This window comes from Bombus vosnesenskii, unplaced genomic scaffold (genome assembly GCF_011952255.1).
Source record: "Bombus vosnesenskii isolate JDL3184/JDL3185 unplaced genomic scaffold, Bvos_JDL3184-5_v1.1 scf7180000013263, whole genome shotgun sequence".
Lineage (NCBI taxonomy): Eukaryota > Metazoa > Arthropoda > Insecta > Hymenoptera > Apidae > Bombus > Bombus vosnesenskii.
Genome location: NW_022882923.1, coordinates 2984966 through 3008396, shown reverse-complemented (window position 1 = coordinate 3008396; position 23431 = coordinate 2984966). Strand labels below are relative to the sequence as shown.

The 23431-nt window shown below is 33.4% G+C and overlaps 1 protein-coding gene across 6 annotated transcripts in view; it reads right to left on the bottom strand.

Moving 5' to 3' along the window:
* The window catches only part of LOC117231735 (neurotrimin-like), a 297752-nt gene that overhangs the window by 59901 nt on the left and 214420 nt on the right, over window positions 1-23431 (bottom strand). For 5 of the 6 annotated variants that reach the window (XM_033490447.1, XM_033490464.1, XM_033490456.1 and 2 more), the window contains exon 2: window positions 7384-7476. The exons of the other annotated variant lie outside the window; for it this stretch is intronic. In XM_033490447.1, coding sequence (XP_033346338.1) covers window positions 7384-7476 — 93 coding nt within the window. The remainder of the gene's footprint in view (window positions 1-7383; window positions 7477-23431) is intronic. 6 annotated transcript variants of the gene reach the window in all.

Here is a 23431-nt window from a genome sequence, read left to right as displayed (position 1 = left end):
TCATAATATTATATTCTTACGGTACTAAATTAAGATAATACTTTAAACACTAATTTATAAATAGAAGTTGCAATTAGGAAACGTATCATTGAAGAAAAATACTGAATATTACGTTTTTATCTCAATGACTGTATTTTGTATATTTTAATTAAAAATATATTAACGTTTAACTAAAAAATGTATAATATTATTAAATGAATATGTATAATGGTAACTACATATCACAGCTCCATTGTGAAGATGGTGTTTTTACCTTTACAACAGAGCGCATGGTCAAACGTTTTGGTGTTCATTCTGCTGCTACAAGTGGCGTGAAAGTACTTGAAAAGCTTTTGTTGGAACAAAAGCAGCCGCGTTTCAGGTATGCACACTTCTGGCCGCGCAATGTTTTCTAAAGCGGCTAAAAATACATCGGCCTATATACAAATAAAAGAAAGATTTGTTGAGTTCTCTTTCCTGCTTGTTAACAGAAGTAAAATGTTTTGTCGTATTATGTACAAACATAAATCAGTTTTATTTCAATACTTGTTCAAATATTTCGAATTTCTTTTTCGCAAAAAGTAAGCAAATTTAGTGTAAATATTGAAATTTGTTTTTAACAAATATGTGCAACAAATGTTTACTTGGGATAATGTAAAACAACAAAGAATGTAATCATGCAAGAATTAAATAGATTTATATGCTGTTTATACGTTGGAAGACATTCTGCGTTTTTGAACTAAATTGACTCTGTAGATAGTTTACAAATTTACTATGTCCAAGAAGAACCTTTTCAGAAAGTGATAAGTTACAGCAAGAACTATTGTTTCATTCGTTTGCAGATTCTAAAAAAGGCAATATGTTGTTGTGCAATCAGTGTTATCGTATTGTACATTTGTTTCTCTTATTATCCACTGTTACTAAATAATTTACGAATTACCTTGTTTCGTCGCCAACTTTAAAATCTTATATAACGAAATGTTACTTTAACTGCTTCGAGTTTAACAAAACGATAATTCGACCCAAAAAATGAAATTTTATAATTAATAAATCGTTCTAAAGTCTAAAGTAACCACATGACTTGAACCTCGAACTCCAATTCGAGATGTGACTCCGGTTCACGGTCATGATACAGTTGGGGTAGGGAATAACTCATCAAATAATGTCAACTTCGAAGCTTATCTAAGCATGTAATGTTTCCATATCGGTTGGTACCATATCCGGCAGACGGTTGGTTGATTAACACGCTAACGGGTCGTAAGTATTGCATTATTCATCCCTCTGCAATACTGCTGACTATTAATTAACAGATACATGTATAATCGGGTTGTGATGTTGACAAGGGTTAATTAGAATTTTTTCGATAGTCACGCGCGCCGCCTGAAAAACAGTTTATGCTTGTCCAAGTAATCAGAATCTTGATTGAGTACAATCAAGAATATTCTTTCGAAATAGTATAATACAAGCCGTGTATTGCAAAGATTAATTTAGAAACAAAAGAATAATATAATATAAAATCAGTATTATGGAAATTTCTAATTTAGAAACGATAATGGGCGATAAATTCTTTCACTGAGAGAAATTAGAACACACACAAATTAGAAATGTGAACACCGCTACGTGATATTTGGTTTAGATCGTAATTACGCTAATCTATTGGAAAAATAAAGGTAATTCGCCTGATTAGGATGGAAACGAGCCGCAAAAATTTTATTATTCAGTACTTTCGTGGTGCTAATTAAAAGTCTAGCAAGCGTGCAATTGAGTTCCGCCGCGCCGTTGACGCGGATTAATTGTAATTTTTTTTTTCGAAAATTCAATTCCACAAAAGTTTCCGCTTTCTCGTTGGGAATCTGGGTTACGCGTTCGATCAATACACCGCATAAAATATGCGCCGCAATCGAACCTTCGTTTTTGCAATTTAATTATAATATTTGACCTTTTATTATCAACGCCTGAAACAAGATCCTTTGTTCTTCGTGATAAATATTTTTCACTGCTTACCAGTACGACACACACTAATTTGCAAATAACTGCGTTTCAATTTTCGCCGTTTGAGAGCAGTACCTATCAATACTTTCTGCTTTGTATGCAACCATTTGTTAAATGTTAAATAGGGAGGAAAAGGAAAGAAGATTAAAATCTATATACATAAATATTTTGATATATTATATATTATATATATTATATATATAAACCAGCGAAGGTTAGTATTCAATTAGAAACAATATTTACCAGACTATCGATGCCAGACATTGAATTTAGAAAAAAATATTGCTCTTCAAACAAAGATTTCCACAACATTTTCCACATAGCATATTCATAAAAATTTTCTATGGCGTGTACTCCAATACCTCTACAAGCCAGTGCACGTCTCAATAACACAGCGTGTTAAGGAATAAGGTTGGAAGAAGCTGACGTAACAATTCAATTATCATACAGCGGATCGTGCGAGGGGATTCCACAACATGAGGTCGTAATAAAATCATTAAACGTACGGGGAGTGTTGGCAATCGTGAGAGGTTCGAGGTCGCGGGTAACTAGCAGTGGAGCAATGGTATCCGCGGAATTCAGAGCGGAATCAAGCCAGAGCCCATTATCAGAAAAGCAGGAGGGTAGAAAATGTCGGCTTAACACGGAATATATGAACCCCTCTACGCTCCCAAGCAACGAAATTGGTCATATCGTGGGATTTCTCGTGCAGCAATGCCGTTGATTAGTCGTTGCTGCTTCACGACGGGAAAAACCTGGAAATAGAAAGAACGAAAGAAAGATGTTCCCTTTGCCGCGTACCAGCAAGGGACGGAGGAAAATGCGGCCGGAATAATGGAGCATGGAGGAACGAACCAGAGGAACTTTTCTTCTCGAGGAAAAGGAAGAAGGAATCGAAGAAAAATGAGCACGCCTTCGTAGGGAACTATGATTGACGGCGCTGTTTGTTTCAAACTGCGGTTCTTTCTTCGAATTCGTAACGATTACTGACGGGCCCCGGGACATTTCCGAATATTTCCGCCGGTATTTGAACATAGGATCCTTGGCATAAGGGATGAAATGAAAGAAAGAATTATGGTACAGGTAGAGGGAAAATTGCAATGAAAATTGTAATGGAAACATTTTTTTAACACATTCACTGTCCTATTACGGTGATGCATGGTATTCTTTGAACAATATCGTACTTCGTTCTATGTTTATCAATCACGAAAGATAGTTTTGTGGATAACGAGTGCTGAAACTCTCCCTCTCTCTCTTTCTCTCTCCCTGAAAGCAAGACCCGATATTTCTGTCATTTCCAGAATTAGTATAGGATAAATTATATAGATTTAATCCAATTGCATTTTTTAAGAAAGAGAAAGAGGAACAATGCTTTGTGACAGATTATGTAACACAAAAGTCACTTTGAGCTATTTCATGCAGGATTGTAATAAAATTCTCTCACTAGATCACACTTTAATATTAATTTTTACTTCCTAAAGGATAACTTGAAGAATTTTAGTAAAAATTTCATCTACGCAATATCCATGTGAAAGTTTAAAATACGTTCTAAAATACGTGTTATACATGTAAGTGACGTTGGAAAGGACGGAATAAGTAAAAATTATTTGAAGTCAACTCCAGAGAATACGGCGGGTGTGGCAAGACTTCCTAACCAAGATTAAAAATTGCTCCCTTTGTAACCTTTGTGACAGGACGCCGTGCATTGTCGAGAAGGAAAATCACCTTTTTTGTTCCCTTTCCTGAATACAGTCTCCTGTATTCTACCTCATCATTTTAAAGTATGAAGTTGGTACAAGTCACGCGGAATTAGATAAACATAGACGAAATTTCTTTAAAACTAGCGCTCGCAATTGCACCGACTCAGCTTTTGTAGAAATATTCAACCAAATGGTAACATAAAATACAGAGATATTAAAATTTGAAAAATCTAAAATTGTATTTATTCCGGAAATTTCTATAATACGATCAATCAGCATGTTTTCTACTGAAAGCTTCGGAACTTAAGGCTCCTCTTTTTCAAAAAGAGGAAAATTATAAATGTTTGTAAATTTATTTATGTAGTACTCTCTCTCTCTGTCTCTTTCAGTTTTTATCAAGATGTAAAAATATTACAAGAAACAATGTTTATATTGTAAATGTCGATGTACGTAGCAGCGACCAGAGATCAGAGCTAGTAAAGTATAAAAGATTAATGGTAATGATAAAGAATCACTGTATTTATTTATAGTGACTTGTATCTACAATGATGTACTGTACTGAATGTAATCGATCACCTGTGAAAATGTTAAAACTTTACTAGCAATTTTAATTGAGCCTTTGATAGCCAGTTACAATGGTTTATAGTACTGTAAGCAGTCAATTAAAGAAAACTATAAAAATCAAATTGCTTCTATCACAATCATGATTCCTTCCTGAACAGAAACAGAATTTGTTTAAAATATCAGTTACACAGTTTTTGTAACAGACTACTATCGAATCAGCAGGCTGCACAACCGTATCAAAATTCCAGATGTATCGCGATATATCCGATAAGGTATGAAAGGCAACGTTCATTTCAATATCCCGTCGTAAACATCCTCGTGGTAGTCATCCATCGATAATCGCAGAAAAATTGGATGAAATACTCTCGTACCACGACGACAATCCTTGATATCGAAGGAAAAGTATATCATTCGTGACATGTAAGCCGAACGAAATTCCTCCTCCACCCTTGTTATTCGTTATCTATGATATAACCGGTATTGATACATTTTTTGGATATTTGCAATTAGCTGCATGATCCTTTGTTTGTCGATATCTGAGACACAAAGGTATTCCTCTCTATTACCTTTCTTTCAGCAGTAAATTTAACAGATTGATAATGTCGTCTGCATTCGAGTCTCGTGTTAATTTTCAGTTCGTTTTTAATTCCTGCGGGGTGAGATCGAGCAACAATAATAGTAATATGGTTTAGAACGATGGTAATTTAGTTGCCCGAAAAAAGAAAACGTAAAGGTTCGTCTGTTAGTTTTTCAAATTAATATACATATGTATAGTAATCTTATTATTTGAAATAAATTGAAAATTGTGATATATGCTTCTATGGCATAATTTAGCTGACTTTAATAAACGTTCAAATTAATGAAAAAAATTGAGAAATATGTTACAAATGAATACCTTCGATAACGAAAATTGCGAATACGTACGCAATGGAATTGTCGATTATTCTGCGAAAGCAGTTTATACATACAAAACGGGAACGAACTCAACGCGTAAATTAAAATTTTCGGCGTGCGTGCAAATTATAGGCCTTGATTACGGGATTTAACCGCAATAAATTCTGACCTATATTACAGGATATTGGGATTTCGGGTAATTCCCGCAGCTCTTTGCACAATGCGCACAAATATTTGCACAAGCCTAACACGTTAAGGTTTTCTATCTTATCTGGCCATAAAAAAATACTGTTTATAAATCATAAACTTTATAATGACGCTTGCACACTCGATAATACATTACTCGAGTCAATACATCAACAATGAAATTACAGGAACCGATAATTGATAGCAATTTATAAAATGTTAAGAAATTGAATTTTCTCGTAGGAATTTCGATTGCTACGACTTTTCTAACGCGAGTATAGAGTTATATTGTCAATTTAATTACCAGGTTTGTATAACCTGGATTTATAACTAAAGATTGAATTTATTGAACATGGGGTTTAGTATCGAAGTGTAGGAAATACGATATTACTGTTTACGGAGAGAATTACATAAAAAGTTCGATGACGAGCAACAGGTAACGCTAGAATCTCCAATTACCAGGAATAATTTAATATTACTGTTTATAGGTTCCATTGTGTACTTATTACGCGTGTATAGCCAAGTATATATATTGATTATTTATAGTTTATAGTATATAAATTACATTCACAAGTATTATAATATAATACTATATTTTAATACTTCGCAAATTCTTCAGAATAATTTAAGTTATCCAAAAAAAGGGATGAACCTTTTTAAAAATATAAAAATAGGATATTTAAATTAGATGAATGTTTCCGAGAAATTAATCCTGTATATTAGCAAAGTGGAAATCATATTAATGCAAATCGAAACTTTCGGAATTGAGCAGGAATATCATATTCCAAAGCTAACATCCTTTTAATTTCATAATTATGAAGTTGCTTACTGTTACGATACATTTTTATGACTTCACTTAAAGATAATAAATTCAGAACTCTATTTTACGGAAAACAACAATTTATTAAAACTATCGCATTTAGAATAGTATTAGTATCGCAATTATACTTTTCTATGTTACATAATAACAATAGCGGAAGTAAAATTAAAGCATTCGAGTATTTGCAAGATTTTCAAACATTCCAAATGCTTACAAGTTGCTTTCCCCGTCTCGCAAGAATATATAAAAAGCATATTTGACGCGACAATTTTGTCCCAAATCCTAACAACTAGTCTGCCAATAATCATTTTAATCTTCTTCGTTTAAATTTCACTGGCTAGAGCCTCGAAACCTCGGTCATCAAACGGTACTTTTCACCGGGATTGCGTCTAGCAAAGCAATTAGAAACAGTCGTCCCGAAACACGGGAAACGAAAACTCTTGCAAACTACATAGGTAATTCCGTAGCGGAGGGAAGACCGAAGTCGTGGATAGGAAAGAACTAACACGGGAAATGTTATTTTACAATCGAGATTCGCGAGGCAAAAAAATACCATGTGAAACGGTCCATTTCACTAGGACTAGTCTCGTGTAGCAACGCGGTCGTTAACGCAATGCGAAAACACGGCAGTTTCCTACTTTATTTCGGCTTTTAACAGAAAGAACAACAGCAACAACAATAATGTTACCGTCCTCGCGAACGTTCACCAAGCTCAACGGCTGATTTTCAACATCCGACTAGAAACAGAGATGGAAAATTAGAGAAACGGACAGAGAGAACGCGATCTCTATCACGCTAATCCCACGAGATTTCGCGGCTCTCGGCTACTGATTTCAAGCTGGATTATAGTCGGCGCTGAATGACCACTACCAGCTTCAATTCTATACCCGAAAACTCTGTTTTTCATTCTCCTAAAATCATGTATGTTTGTTGCTTGTTTAAACAGGAATATTGAGTTTTTAAAGAGTGTCGCTGCGATTTTGCACGATTTCTAATGTATTCGAAATATTAGAGTTAAGTGAATGATTTCAGTTTGAAGAAATGATCTCTCATATGAAAATTTCTACTACTTTTTTTTTTACTTATTGCGTTTCTGTCTCGACAAAAGAAAAACACTAAGATTATCAAAAACACTCGCATGTTTCCAGTAATTGTAAAAATAAAAGATCCGATACCAGTCGAATTATCGCATCTCATTTTTTTCTAAATCTTTATGAATTATTAAACAATTTTCTAGTAATTACTTACTGTTCTTGTAATTGTCCGATATCGATGCATACTGCGTGCCGTGATGGTGACCCGATATTTGCCCCAATATTTCCAGATTCCTCGATTGCCGTCCTGAAAAAGGCACAATGGAACAGGAACGTTAAAGATCGGATCACGATTAATCATAACGGTAAATTAGGTGCTCTTGAGGATAAAGGAATGTTTCCGATGGGTCGGAGCTTTTTCTCATTTTTCTTATCTCTACCGAAGATTTTCAATCGAAATTCCTTTGACGATTTAAATGAATCCTTATCTCGATGAAGAGTCTCTAATGAAGCAGACCAATATTTTCAATGAAAGCTCAGAACCATGAATAAAAAATTTACGAATATCACAATTACAATAGTCATAATAATCATTTCAGACTATCAACGAAGCAAATAAGTAATAATAATCAGTCGAGTCTATGGTTTGTTAAAACAACTGATCAAGCTATTTACACGCAATTGCTCTTGGTCAGCGAAACTATTATAGGAACGTTAAATTAGGTCTATGCCAGGGGAATGCTAATGAACGAGTACTAGTTGGTATGTTAAGTGTGGTTTTGAAAGTGGATGAACAATTATAGCAAAAGGCTGACGTACTGAGTGAAGTTGTGTAAGCTATGTTACAATAATTAGATTTAATTATATTAATGAAGATTGTGCTGTGTACTATTAATAGAATATATTAGATATCAATTCTGAATTATTGTAATGACTACGCTTTTAATTGAACTGTAATTGGTAAACTATGATTTTAGATAGTGATTATAGGATCTTTCGAAAAATTATAAAGAATGGAAATTATTAACAAGTCTACTTTACTAAATATCTTTAACGAAACCTACGATTTCAGCATTTATTTTTATATTATAACTTTGCAACAGTCTCAACTGCGAATTATATGAACAAAGAAGTAATGGTAGATGATTGAACATGTGCAGATGTGAAGAAAAATCAAAGTAAAACATTAAAGTTACGGTTAGTCGCCGATTATGATTAATAATTGACATCTATGTTAACAAACGATCTTTTTTTTTGTAAATTTTCCCTTTTAGTTGCATTTATCTTTATCATAATAATCTCATGTTTTATTTTCGTGAATTATCCTACACAAAAACTATGGTTATTAAAATCCAACAAAAAGTGGTTTCGCTGCGCTTCCTTTCGCCGGATATTCGAGGCGTTAAAATGATAATTTAAAGTTGGAAATTGTGACAACCTACGGTCGAAAGTTTAACGATATTCCGCGAGGACAACTGCATGCAGCAATTCTCGTAACTTAGACAGACTGTAGCTCTTTTCTCCGCGAAAATAGGAAAAACTGGTAAATAGGAATATTGCATGGCACAGTAACAACTAACTTCTTGCGGTATCATTTTTTCAGTAGACATAACGATGTACTTGCAACACGCAATTGAACTTGCTCAGACTCATCTATATACATACATTTCTCGGTTATCTTCGTTCTGATATCTTTATTACTTCACACGCGAAAGGTTTATCAAAGTATCACGTTAAGCACCTCGCGTGATACTTTTTGCAGTGTAGGGTTTATGTAATGCTTCAAATAATATTCCTTTATAAGGGCAAGATATTTGATCATTTTGTAATGACTTAATAAATCGCTCTATAGTAATTGGTACGTGTACCTACATACTTTGGCTCTTATAGGCTATCGTAGGGTGAAATTTCAAACCGTATGAATTTTCCTTTCACATTATCATCGTAATATTACTTGTAATCGCGGGAAACAATAATTGTACTATGCACCATTTTGTATTGAATAATAATAAGACATCCTATCCCAGTCTCATTTGATTTTATTGCTTGACTATTTTAAAACAGATGTTTTTTCTGAGTTATGATAGTGTTTAAGGATTAGTGTATTTATTAGAATAAAATATCATCATTAATACCTTTATAATATTTAAATAAATAAAATCTTTTATTTTTTTATAAAGATTCCAAAGCTTGTAATAACTGTAAAATTAAAAAAAAATCATAATTAATAATCATAAATAATCATAATTAACATAGTTGTTTATGAAACATGATAAAGATTTCATTAGGTACTTGTAGGAAATAAATTTATTATATACAAAGTGAACCATCTAACTTGCACGCTTAAGTAATTTCTAAACTGTGTGTTGTTTGACAAATTTCTGTATACAAAAACTCCATTGTTTTAGGGAAGGTTTGATGTAGTATATCTGCATGTGTATATATTCTTTCCTTGTAAATGGAGTCGTTTTGCGTAAAATTCGAAATAACAAAGTTCCATTTTCCCAATTCCATTTGGTCAAAGATTTTATTTATTCTTTGCTGTCACGAACAGCTGAAGTTAATTTTCTCAAATTCAGCGAAACGTCAAATCGAAAAATTCTTTAACGTTGCATCTTACAGAACTAAAACAATTTCAGGATATAATAACAAGCATTTTTCTCTTTAATTATGGCAATTTCCTACAGGGTTTTATTAATACAAGTATCTGTTAATTCAATTAATTTCTTCCTAAACCTAATCAACTATAGTCAAATGCAAAATTATTTTATTATTTCTGCTGCGTATGGAACAAGCTTACAAAACATTTAACTCTGACAAACTATGAGAAGATGTACTCTTTCAGATATAAGTGATTTCGTAACAAAAAAAAAGAAAAAAATTCACTTTTTGCTCGTTTCATGTATTTCAAATAATTGACAAGTAATTTAAGTAAATAACAAACAAGTTGACAATTTTATCTGAATCGATTTTTAATTGAGCGGAGTTCCTGTAAAGATTGCAAACATCAAAGCGATCATCGATTTCTTATTATCCCACTTTGGAGTTTATTTCACAGTTCGAGGAAATGCATTCTTAGTAACTGTTCGATCTTTCCATTCGCCGATAGAATTGTAAGTTATTTAAAAATAAATGTTTCACTCGAAACTCAGTATATCACGGTACGTCAATAATTTCACCGGCAACGCGAATTGCTAATAGCTAAAAATGAAAGCTCGGGAAACAAAGGGTACGAGCGTAATGTAAACTTTGAAGCAGCGAAGAAGTTTTCTTCGCTCGAAATTCGAGAAGATAAAGTTCATATTACTCCGAAGAAAGTCCGACTTTAAAGAGCAATTCGTATTTTACGAAGCTGTATTTAAATCAATAAGGACAAGATTATAAGTACACAATGGAAAAACTTTCCCCATAATCACTTGCATTCAGGTGTTGCCAATTAGCAAACTTTACTGTCCTGCGTTATCTCTCATCTTTGTCTCAGGAATCCATTATCTTGAAGTATTAACGACGAAAAAATGTATATTATTTTTACGTACTCAACAACTTCCTGAATTACTATAACAGTTTATACTTTTCATAAATTTTCATTGTGTACAGTGTTCATTAAAGAAATTATTAAGATGAAACTTGAAACATAATTTTTGTTATATTTAGTTCCATATGTTAAAGTGAAGCTATGAGTTAAATTTGTGTATAGTATTATATAGTTAGAATAGCTTATTTTCATCAAAAAAGAATTCTATCTTATATGAAAATTACGGAGGAAGAATACAATTACGTTTCTTATCTACTGCAAAAAAGCAGTTCCAAAATTTGATACGTTGACGATCAATAATGTTACCAAAATTCATTTCCTATTTAATTTCCATAATAAACATGTAGTTTTAATAAAAGTAATTTCATATGTCAAAATTGAAAATATTTTAAAATGTATTTTATTTTGTCTCGTGGTACATTTAATATTATTTAATTATTTAAATCAACTATGTTACACACGACAAAGCAAAGATAGTGAAAAACTAAACGGAACACCGTGAAAGTAAAAAAGAAAGAAAAAACTATTTTCCCAAATTCGGCTCTACGAATGGCGGTACTTCGCTATTACATTTCCGAGCGGAAGTTGATACGTTGTCAATACATTTCACTTGTCAAACTCGTGTATATCGATACTCGTATGTACAATTTCGAAAGTTCGCTTGCAAATTCCACACAATGGATGCATGACGTACCAGGTACGTTTTTATGGATTGAGCTCTGTTCGGATTAACCACGAACACGGGTTTCGCAAACATAGACCAGGAGCTCTTCAATGGAAGTTGAAAACAATTGTTTGTGCCGGCAAAACGTTCCCCAATATGTCGCTATCAAAAGATCACACAATTTGTACAATTCTAATGTGCTCTTTACGACTTTAAAGAAAACGTAGGTATCAAGTCTTTCCATAAATACTCTCGTGTTCGTGAGATGACAAACAGAATATATTGACTCGATATTGACTTCATTAGTTTATATCAATACTATTTACAAAACTTCTAGTTGCTAAAATGTAAAGATGACGTTAGAAGTCACGATACAATAGAAGACGATACTAATTAATACCAACTCTGTGATACCATACCTAAATCTACTAACACTATGCATTAAAGTAGATAACCGAGCCACGAAGAGAAATAAAAATAGAGTTCAAATGGTCGAAAGAAATAATTTCGTCAACATAATCAACTTCGAATAATCATTTTAGATCTGCCATGGGATAACTGTTTTCATCCCAGGTAGTAACCAGAAAGCAGAAATAATAAAAAGCCCCTAAATCTCTTAAAAATAGGTAAAACAAGAATAACTGTGGAATTCAGTACTCCAGCATACTACAATACATATCCCAGAATGAAACCCTCGAACAAGAAACTAAAGTAATTATTAAACTAGAACTGACAGTTTAAACAATTAAACCTTGCTAAACAAATTCCATTTCATACCTCAAAACTATAACTATTCATAATACCATTAAATTGCCAACGTCTTCAGACCAAATACTTCTTAGGAAATAGTTACTGTCGCGAATAATCCGCGATTCTAGGAAACCTTCGAGTGATTTTACCTCGCTGCTGGGGACGGTACACCAAAAATTCAATTTACGGACTTGCACCATAGAGATCGGAAGTTATTCGAAGTTTCCTCTCCCCCATTTCTCTCCCTCCCTCCTTTTCTCTCTTTCTCCCTTTCCATCCCTCTCTTTCTTTCTCCCGTAAATAATCAACGAACGACGGTTTCCCGATGATAAGTTAACGAATTCGCAGATCGGTATTCTCTCGGCGCCAGTTAGAATCCCCTGGAAAGCGAGCAGGGTTGTTCGTCAAAGGTTCCATTGAAATTCGAGAAATTCGAGAAACGGCGCGATGAGAAGAACGGAGAACGAAACAATGATGTTCGCGTTCACCACGGTGTAAGCACGCCGGTGGCCGTATTTTTCAAGGCTCCTTTGTGCGCACCGCTTTCAAATTTCGCAGCTACGCCCGAACTTGGGTAACTGAATTCTATTGGTCACAGCGAGTCGTGCTGGTATTCTCCTGAAGCCATACTCTTAAGAAAGCTTTCATTGTTGGAATTCGAGTACGAACTATATTTCTTCCTCTACCCTTCTTCTTTCTTCTTTTCTATCCTGTTTTCACGTGATCCAAGCGCGCGCCAAGTTTCCCACCCACATATCAGGCGTTTATTTAGGACGTGGTCTTATCATGGAACGATAATATCTTAGCTGACTAAAGAACGAGTCATTCTTTGTGTTGATTTATGTGTTGTATTGCTACGCCTCTTACTTTGTTATGGGTGGAAATGTTACAAAATATGCGAATTTTAGAATTTGCCGATACCGTTTACGTCATATGTAACGTGAAACGATTGCTAGATATATTTCTTAGAGCTAAGCTGAAGATCCATCGAAAAGCTGAGATAAGCCGTGCTACGTTGAATTTAAAAATATTTGCTTTGATACATATATAGGGTGGATCAGCTAAGAGTTTAAGTTGAAATATGTTCGATACTATTAGTTGTTATATATAGGACAATGTTTCAGATAAAAGTTGGGTGGTTTCAAAAGGTGCATGTGTTAATGTTATTGGTTTTTCAGTCGGTGGACGCGTAAACGTCATGTGAAGATCAACTTCACTTTTTTAAATAGAATCATATATTTTTTAATACAATGATCGATGCAGCTCAATATTCCCTATAAAAAATTACTGACCTCCTTATATCGAAAGGTACCATTAGTTTAGTAGATATTTTAACCTTTAGTTTGCAAAGCTTACTGTATGAAAGACGATACGTTCCACAAATTAAAGGTCACTTACCCCGTGTACGAAACCGCTTTCGCAGCTAGCACAACACTGCTATTAGTTTAGTTATGCTATTAACTTCGCTTTTAGTGGAGACGTTTCTGTGTATATATATACTGGAGGAAATATCTTTAAACTTGGCATAGCACAGCTTAACGTAGCTTCAAACTGTAAATATTCAATTTTGGAAGATTTTCTTCTACGTAACTTATTGCCTTCCTTTCTCATCGTCATCGTCATCTTCTCATTTCTGGCCCGTTTTCACGTTGCCCAAGTAGACACCAAGCTTTCCACCTACGTGCGATCAGGCTTATTCTATCGTGTTGGCGTTTATTTAGGACGTGGTCTCATCATGAAACGATAATATCACGGCTGGCTAGGCAACGATTAATGGAGCAATCTCGGCTGTGACTGATGTTATACGCAATCGGGAAACAGCTTCTGGCTTTTCATCGGTCCCGGATATGTACATCATGTGCAGGGATTGGCTGGCTTACGCGGACCGTCCAATCTATTCAGTACCGTGAAATTTACTTTACGGCTTATTGCCCGGTGTTTAGAGTAAAATGTTACCGGTCATTCTGGACCAACGTGTCATTCTTACTCGTACGCTCCGCGGTACTTCATTTCGATGCTGATGCAAAGAAAACGACGTGCACCAGGGACACTCGGGTATTTTGACAAACGAAATGCGGACGGATTTTCCAACATACCGCAGGAGAGGTTCTTGTTATTTCTGAGAATTAAGAGTGTTTTTGTTCCTTTCATGCACGGGCTTGACCTTACATTATTTGGACACGTTGAATGTTTATTACGTTGCATGCATACGCTGAAAGGGGTTTTTCTTATTTATTCCATCAGTACCATTGAGGTAGGAATAATCCACTAAATTCAAAAATCTAATTCAAATGTCGTTTGACCTTGTGCAGTTAAATCGAATTTTATTCGCGTGGGTTATCAAAATGAGTTGCTGATTGGTGCATGCTTATCATCATAATGATAATAAATTGGAAGTTATTGTCCGCGAGCTGCATTTGCAATTATACTGCATTTATATAACGTAATATTCGTGTTGTTATCGCCAAAAAGCTTGAAGTAGATTTCAGTTAAAATTTTAAACGCGATATAAACTGCATGTAAAATCTAATGTGAACAGGCGGAATTTACACACCTGTCGTGGTTTTCTATGGCATGGTTTCGCTTTGAACACAACTGATCTACTCAAAGTAAACTTTGCGGGACTAGTCTACCTAGGCAAGGGAAACAAGTGACACTCGACTAACTGTTGTTCGATTAATGTGCGTAACAAACGCGATGAATCAAGAACGAACAACGGCATTTCCGAAGACAAGACGTATATATCCAAATTAGAAACAGGGCAATTGAAAAGATGATCATTCAGAAAAATATTTGAGAAAAGGTAATAGCTACGGTTTGTACTAATTACTAATTAGTAATTCGTGTATATATTCGATTAGTGATAGCCACGTAAATTTAATGCTGAAAAGTAATCGAGTGAATGTTATTATGATTGTGAGGATGTAGTAATTAAGAAATGTAATAATTTAACAAAAAGTGAATTCATTTAAGCAAATTTATGTTGTAATAATTTGTTATAATGTTTCAATGCTTTTATAGTAAAATATTTTCATCCAAAAGCATTTTTGAAAGCTAAAATAAATCTGAATAAATCCCGTTAGAAATTTATTAATTTCGGAAAGTTTGAAATTGAACATTGTTATAAAGCAGATGGATTGTTTGGCTATAAAGAATGCTTGTCAGTCGAATTGTAAAACAGTCATAATGAAATTCATTGATAAATTCATTGAAAATTGTATAATGGAGAATGATTTGTTTTATTCCATTTATAATTCAAGGTACTTTTCATAAACAGTTTCACAGTTATAAATTACAAGGTACATACATTTTGCAAGATATCTAATAAATAAAGTTATTTCGATATTCATTCATTTTTTTGACAGATAACATTTTTATTAGAAAATTATTTTGTAATAAAAGATTGCATTAAATTTGATGTATCTATTATGGAATTTCTTTTTCTATATTAATAAATTGATAATGTAAATTAGGTATTAAGGAACAACTAAAAAAACTAAGCTTTCAATTTGCTAACGTTACGCACTTGCGTACAAGTTTAAATAAGCTTATGGAAATACATAGAAAGTATAGGAAACCTGGAAGAAATAGTGACAATATCCTCATATTATTATATACAAATATAGACCCTCAAAGAACATACTAAATAGAGAACTTAACACTTAGGAAAGAAACATTTTCTTGAACATACGAATTTTGAACTCCATAACTCTTGATCTTAACAAGTTTGACATACTTTTACAGAATCTCGAGTCTCTGTAATCTGGCATTTCAACTTCTTGCGAACAAAGCGGTATTAGCGAAATTTAGTAAACTGGATAAAATAAAAAGCACTTTAAAGTTTAAAAAGTCTGTTTCTACTTCGACTTTCTGCTACTTCTATGCATAAAATTGAACTTTCAAGCGTAGAAATGAGTGTAGAAATATCTAATAAGACTAAACATTTTGTTTTCATAAAATTGAGATAATATTACAAAATCATATTAATTCAGTATTAATTCTATTTACTCATAATTATTAGATTCATAAATTAGTTTGTAATTAATTTGTTTTTGTCTCCCAATTCTTGCACATTCGTAACAGTATGCATATTAACTAGTAATATTACACATAAGTTAAACTAAATTGCATTCAATGATTAATCGTTAATCATTACTGATTAACAATAATATAATATGTTACTGTTGCCACAGGAAGCAAGACCTTGTTGCATAAAAACGCATTAATTCTTTACTGACAATAAAAACTCCAATTTTAAATGTGTAGAATTTTCTATAATTTTTTACTGAAGGAATTATTTTTACGTTTTTCTTTCATTGATTATCATCAAATATATTCGAAAATAAACAAAGTGTCTGAGATTAAAATCTACTTTCCAGCAGCTTTTGTTCCCTATTTATTGAATATGTACTTTGAAATTACAATTGTCTTCTAAATTATAATGGAGCTCAGGTGAACACAACACAACAATAAAAGAGATAACTAATTTCATTAGCTTTTTAGTAAATTATGTGTTGTGTGCTTCAAAGAAACTTATCAATAGATCCTTAAAACAGGCGAGTGAAGCCTATTATAATATTAAAATACACAGCAATGGTAATTATAAATTCTTTGATATTTCACATTTTTTCTCTTTATTTAAAATTTCTGTACTCATATATATCCACGTAAATTTATGGTATTGGTTCTATGAAATTTCTCATTTATCCTGTCCACCGTATCCTTTGTCTATGTCATGAAAGAAAAGATGAAAATATATTTTTCATCCTAGATTTTATGCAGTAGATGAAAACAGCAAGTCGTTCGGAGCGACTTTATCAAAAAAGGAATATAATGACATAAGAGCAGCTGTCGACAACCATCGTGGCGTATATTTATTGTAAAACCATGAGTCACGCGGGACCAAAATCGATTTGTCTTTACTGGCGAATTCGTATCGAGAGGCGAACCTAGCTAGATCTATCTATCAACGGTATGAAACGATGAAAAAAGGTATTTCAAACAAAAAAAGAAATGGGGGAAAACAGAACGACGCGTCGAAGAACGATGATGCAATTGAAAAATTGACGTATCCCGTTAAACTGCTATTACATTTTTCTCCTACGAATTTCACCATACCTTTGATACAATATCTTCGTTTGTGTGTGACAACAGTAAAAAAAAAGAGAGAAAAATGGATGGAAATGGAAAGAGGTGAAATATTCTATTAAAAAATGTTTGTGTCACGATCGAAATTTTATTTCACTTTTTTTTGAACATATTAATTCATATTCAACAAAGCATATTGGGCTTTCAATTGGCCGTTTCTTCTCCACTCTATCAATCTTTTCAAAGCTTGCACTTAACAAAAATTAGATAGTAATTAAGAAGATATACAATTAAAACACAATGTTCTTTTCTATTTAATTGTTTATTTGAGTTATTAGCGACGTAACAATGTTAATTTAACAATTGTGGAACAAAAGTAAATCGTAAATCGGTGATAAAACTACGACAAATCTTCTTAAAACTTGCACCCATTGAAGGCTAAATAATAATTAAGGAATCAGTTAATTAGAAAAGAATGTTAATTCGACAATTAGAAACTAGTTGAAATGGAATCTTGCACTCCCGTTTGAAACCAGAAGAGAAAACAGTGGGATAGTTGGTGCAGTTCCCATAATTGGTCCGCGTTCCCCAATATTAATCAACGTAATCAGAATCGCGAACTGCTGAAGATAATTTCGCTGCATTGTTTATTCACTTTGTCTCGACGAATGGTTCGCGACTACATGTAAATTCCCGGAGGATCAAAAATCCCGGAGCAGCGGCGCCGCGAACTTGTATGTGGAAGCTACTAATACAGCTTTATATACCCAAAGGTATATTTTACCCGAGTTCCTTCGTTCCGGTCTGTCGCCACTTTTCCGATAGGCTCTTTAACTAATTCAGGCATCGCTACCGTGACATCCTGGATAAAAATTCAGGAGGAATTAAAAAGGAAAAGGATGAAGTACGAAATTTATGGAAATCCTCGTAGTAACACCAACGTCCCCGTATTATGGCGGCGACCATTCCCTTGTAATGCCTAGTCATTACAATATCAAGGGTAACCAGCGAACAAAGCAAATACAGCAAGGTAAGGTTGTTTGAAACGTCTGAGCTTCAACATCTTAAAATTTAATCTTCAACTTTACGCAGAATAATCAAATTCGATTAAATCGTAAGACGTCATTGGTTTCTAATATGGTAACGGAAGAATGAGAAAATATCGTGCAGTCTAAAGTCCATCAAGAGAAAATATCAAAGACAAGAAAATAATTCGAACAATATTATGGTAAGATTATTTCAGTCAGCAAGAAGGTATCTTATAAAAACTAATAAAATAATTAAGAAAATAAAAAAAATAATTTACAAGACAAATTTAATCATTGTTAAATTGACTTAAGTATCTTCCATGTGACTTAGACTGGGGTCATACCAGACGGACGTTGCTCGCGTGACTCTGGCCTTAAATAACCTTACTTTAGCCCATTGTTGAAAAAAATTAATGAAATATCAGTGTATCATTGTACTGTCGACGTTAATTGTTAATTTAGCTTTGTTTCGTGGTGGAATAAAAGGCAGCGGAAATAATTTGATCATTAACAAGGTTCAATTAAGAGAAAGAGAACGACGAAAGTATCACGGGAAAATAAAATATTCTTTCTAATAAGGAGAATTGTACCGTGATTAAATTTAATTTTCTTTTCTCTATGAAATTAAAAGTGGAAGAAGCGATTGAGTTAACGATCATATTTTATTAAAATATTTGAATCTTTCTGTGGAAATTTAATAAATTGTATTAAAATAGAGATATTGAAGGAAAGTCTGGAGAAGCACCGGAAAATATACTATTTTAATATTTTCTGAAAGCACCTTACTGTAAAGACAGTTCAAAATTTGGCACGTGAACTACTTCTCCTCACATTTATTAACCAGAAGGAATCGATCGGGCTGCAATTTTTACGAGTCGTTTTTCATGCGCAACATATTGTCATCTGTCCATGTTCAGCACAGAGAGAGGAAAAATTATATACGAGGTCAAGCTATTGACAGTGGAATTACGGTGAAATTAATGAGGCTTATACTAAATATCTTCAAACTTAATTCATAAAAATATCTTTGTATAATATTTCAGTTTCTTTTTAATTAATCGTTTCAATATTTGCATTAAAGTATTAAAATGATATTAATCGTTTCATTATAACAGTTTAAATATTAAGATTTGATTTAAATATCTAGTTTGAACAAATACTAAAGTTTAGATGCAGTATAGATAATCGAGTAGTTTCATTATTATCCTAAGTTGAATTTAAAATATTTTATGGAATGATGAAATTTACGTAGGTAGCGTAAGCTGACAGTCAAATATTTGCATCGAATATCTGTACAAATCTATAAATTTTCCGATTCCTCGACAAAAGAGGTATTTCTTGAATGCATTATCAAACCGTTACTTTCAAAGACGCTCAATATCTCATCATCATCCGTATTCGAAGCAAATCTCTCGAATTTATCGAAAACCGATACCAGCTTGAGAAAATTATCTTCAATGCTATGTGCGATATAGATAACATTACCCATTGGTCAATACTATAAATATGGAAACATAAAGCCGTAATATTATTTCACGGTAAATATTGGAAAATATTGGAAAATTGAATTCAAATGCCTCGAAATGACATTCGCAAAATATCTCGATCGAAGTTGAAGGAAAGGTTTTCAAGAATTGTCCTACTTCCTGTAAGACTGATTAATTCATGAGTTTGCACGTTTTCAATGGAAATATCCCTGTTATTTTAAATTTCAATATTGCCACTAGCGCTACTACGAAAATAAATCTTTGTTACATTTATGAAAGTATAATTTTGAACTATTTCTAAATATTTGAAAAAGCAACGTATTCGTCGTATAGAATATAGAATATATTTTGCTCTATTATATTCGTTTTTAAAAGTCGATATGTGGGATAATCACAAAATATAGAGGCACTTCCCTATTGTTAAAATTATCACGTGAACTCGCGTAGCTTTCTGATACAATTTTACTAATAAATTACGAGCAAGATTGCATCTAACTATAACTGTTAAATCCAATTAACATGGACTTCGCCTTTCGTTACACAGCTACTCGCCAGATTCGCCATGGTACTTGTGACTGGAAATTTTACAAGAATTATTGCTGCGCAAATAACGCTGGAATTTCTCGCAAACATGGCGATCGATAGAAATAACAAAAGAGTTCTCTAAATAAACGCAGCGCAGCTCGGTGAAAGAGAAGGAAAGGAAAATTATGCTTTCATGTTCGTGTTTGTTGGAAAAGCGGGTTTAAACGATCGCACAACGTTCCATGGCATTTCATCCTTTCCACCGATAGATAAAAAATCGATTCCCCGATATCTCTTTCATCTTTTTTCTATCCTTGGACTTACCGTTGGGTGACTTGACGGTTTTCGATAATAAAGACGTCTATTTTCATGATAATGTATGGAAGGTTAGAGCTACTGGGGACTTTCGCAAATTCTGTTCGTCGTCCCATCCCTTTTCTAATTTCCCCGGAATTTTATCTCTCAATTCGATGAAGATTATATTTGAAGTTATTTTCACTTAGTACTTTCAGTTAAAACTCCATGTTTTTTAAGCATGTTAATAGAACGATCATTATATGTAATACACATATATGTGGAAGAATTGAAAACGGAATTTTCAAATTAAATAGTACCTGTATAAAAAATGGTATTCGATATATATAAATACGATGTGCCCACTCAAATATCATGCACAATTTTTCGACAATTTAATAAAAGTTTAATAAAAAAAGGTTATGAACCAAAAACTCATCCCTGTTGAGTGAACTGGGCTGGAAAGATAAATGTTCTACTTCCATTGCAATTAGCTTGTTGAACAAAAAAAAAATTAATGTTTTATGTTTGTTAAAATTGTTTTAGTGCCCTGTAGGTAGAACGCGGTGGAAAAGAATTATATCTCTCTTTTTACAATTAAACAATTTTGAATTACAGAAATAGAAAACATTTTTTGAAATGTTTGTTTGAGTGTTCTCGTTATAAAAAAATGAGAATATTTTTATAATGATGAATACAGAAATAGTATTTGTGAACAAACGTTTTTTAGTAGGTATATAACACAAGCAATGGAAATAGAAATTTCTAATAAGATACAAATAAGGTATTACACGTATCTAAACTTTTACATAATAAAATGACACACGGCTTAATACATTTTATTACTAAAATAATTGAACAGCTAACTAAATATTTCCAAATTACAATTAACAAAGTATACATACATTACCATACTCGAGGTAACGATTTGTTAAATATCCAATTATAAAATTCCACTTTATTTCCTTCAAATCCAGCTAAAAATAGTAGGGAGAGAAGAGAATTAGCAGTTACCTCTTCCTTATCCTGTACTTATTTTGATAACTCAAAGTCGCGCAAATGCGGAGATACACGAGCCACCGGGGATATTACAGAAACTCGCAGGAGCATAAATTTAATTTTAAGCTCAACCCTGTTAATCTTTCCCTCCTTATACACGACGAGTGCTTCTTAGCCGACGTAAAATAACGAACGCTATATGCAAAGAGACAATGACGTAGATCGCAGGACATTTACTTAACTTACATTATGTAAAGATACTAATTGTTAATAACTAATTTGATAGATCAGAAGCTGCCCGTATTCTGCATGTACATATACACCGTATGCTTCTTTAAATCAATTTCTATCATTGTCATCTAGATGGGTCATAAGATCAGGATATTTGTATAAAACATTAAAACAGACACCTTGCATATACATGAAACTTTTGTTACAACTTTAAATATACACGATTTTCTCCTACATTTTATGATACTCTACTTGACATAATTATATGTAATCATCAATTATATCTATTATGTATAAAATATAATCTATTTAATATGTTCTAGCAAACATAATCTGCTTAAAAATAGATATATTCCATATACTTGTATTTACACAAGTTTCAAACCCCAGACAATAATTTGCTAAAAATGTTAATATGATTCGAATCATTCTCAAGACATTTATCACTCATTCTTTAAGGCTCCTCACCCCGTCTTAAAAAAGTCTCGAATTATTTATCTCAGTCTTTGAAACCCCTAAACTTTCATTACTGACCGATTTTAATACCTCGCCATCCCGTTTACACTTTTTCTACGAGACATCAGGGACGCATGAAAGATACGAGGAATAAAAGGGGTGAATCTCGAGGCGTGAACGCAAAAATTGGATACCGCGAGATCAGAGCGGTACGAGGACGTGGCAATTGCACAGCAAATTAACCAGGAGCGTCGTAAAAGTGTGAGAACGGTTATACTTCGCCCTAAGCTGCCCCTCTGTCGGCCATTGCCGGTGCCACTAACACTCTATCGTCTACCGACCAGCGGTTACCATTCCCTTCTTTGGTCTTCCTGCCCTTTTTTTGCCCCCGAACTAAATAAAATATGGATCAAAGCAACGAAGTTTCTCTCTCTCTTACTCCAGGCCAAGTGTGCCACTCGCAGCTGGTAGTTGGGGATAAGTTTCCAACTTTAGAACGAAGACACCCCTTGTGGTGAGTTTAGCACCCTTGTATCGAGGTTTTGTACACGTGCACCAGACGGAGAAAAGCTGCTGCTGTTGCTGCTGCTACTTGTGTTTCCGCCGTGTGCTCTTACTAAAGGGCTTGTTGCGAACGAACTGGTATACATGTAATGGGGAATGAGTTGCTGGAACTTGCCAGGTTAAATCGCATTTCGGAAGCTTTCTTTTGTTTCTTAGCAACGATACTCTCAAATGATTTTCTAGTGATACGAGCAGCGAGCTCTGAATGACTCGTTAACACATTCAACGAGTTGGCAACGTAATTTTTATTATGGATAGACTTTTAGAAGCTAAGCTAATTAACTTCATTTCTTATTCGCTTCTTCACTTCATTCTATATGTATATGATCAATATTTAATTCTCGAGAAACAAACTATGAAATAATTCCTGATAGTATGTCTGCTTGCAATTGGGAAAAAGAACTTCTCGTAGAAAATATAAACAATTTAAATTCATAAATATCTCCACGACCAGTTTCATATACCAGATACTGGAACTCCTTAAAAAGACCACTTAAATTCTTACCGTTCAACCAACTTAATAGCCCTCTTTCCTCCAAAATTACAAACATTCAATGCCCACTCTCATCAATCTCCTAAAATTGTTCAGACTCAACAGCTCGAAAGGATTTATATTTCTGGCGTTTCTAAAAAATTAACAC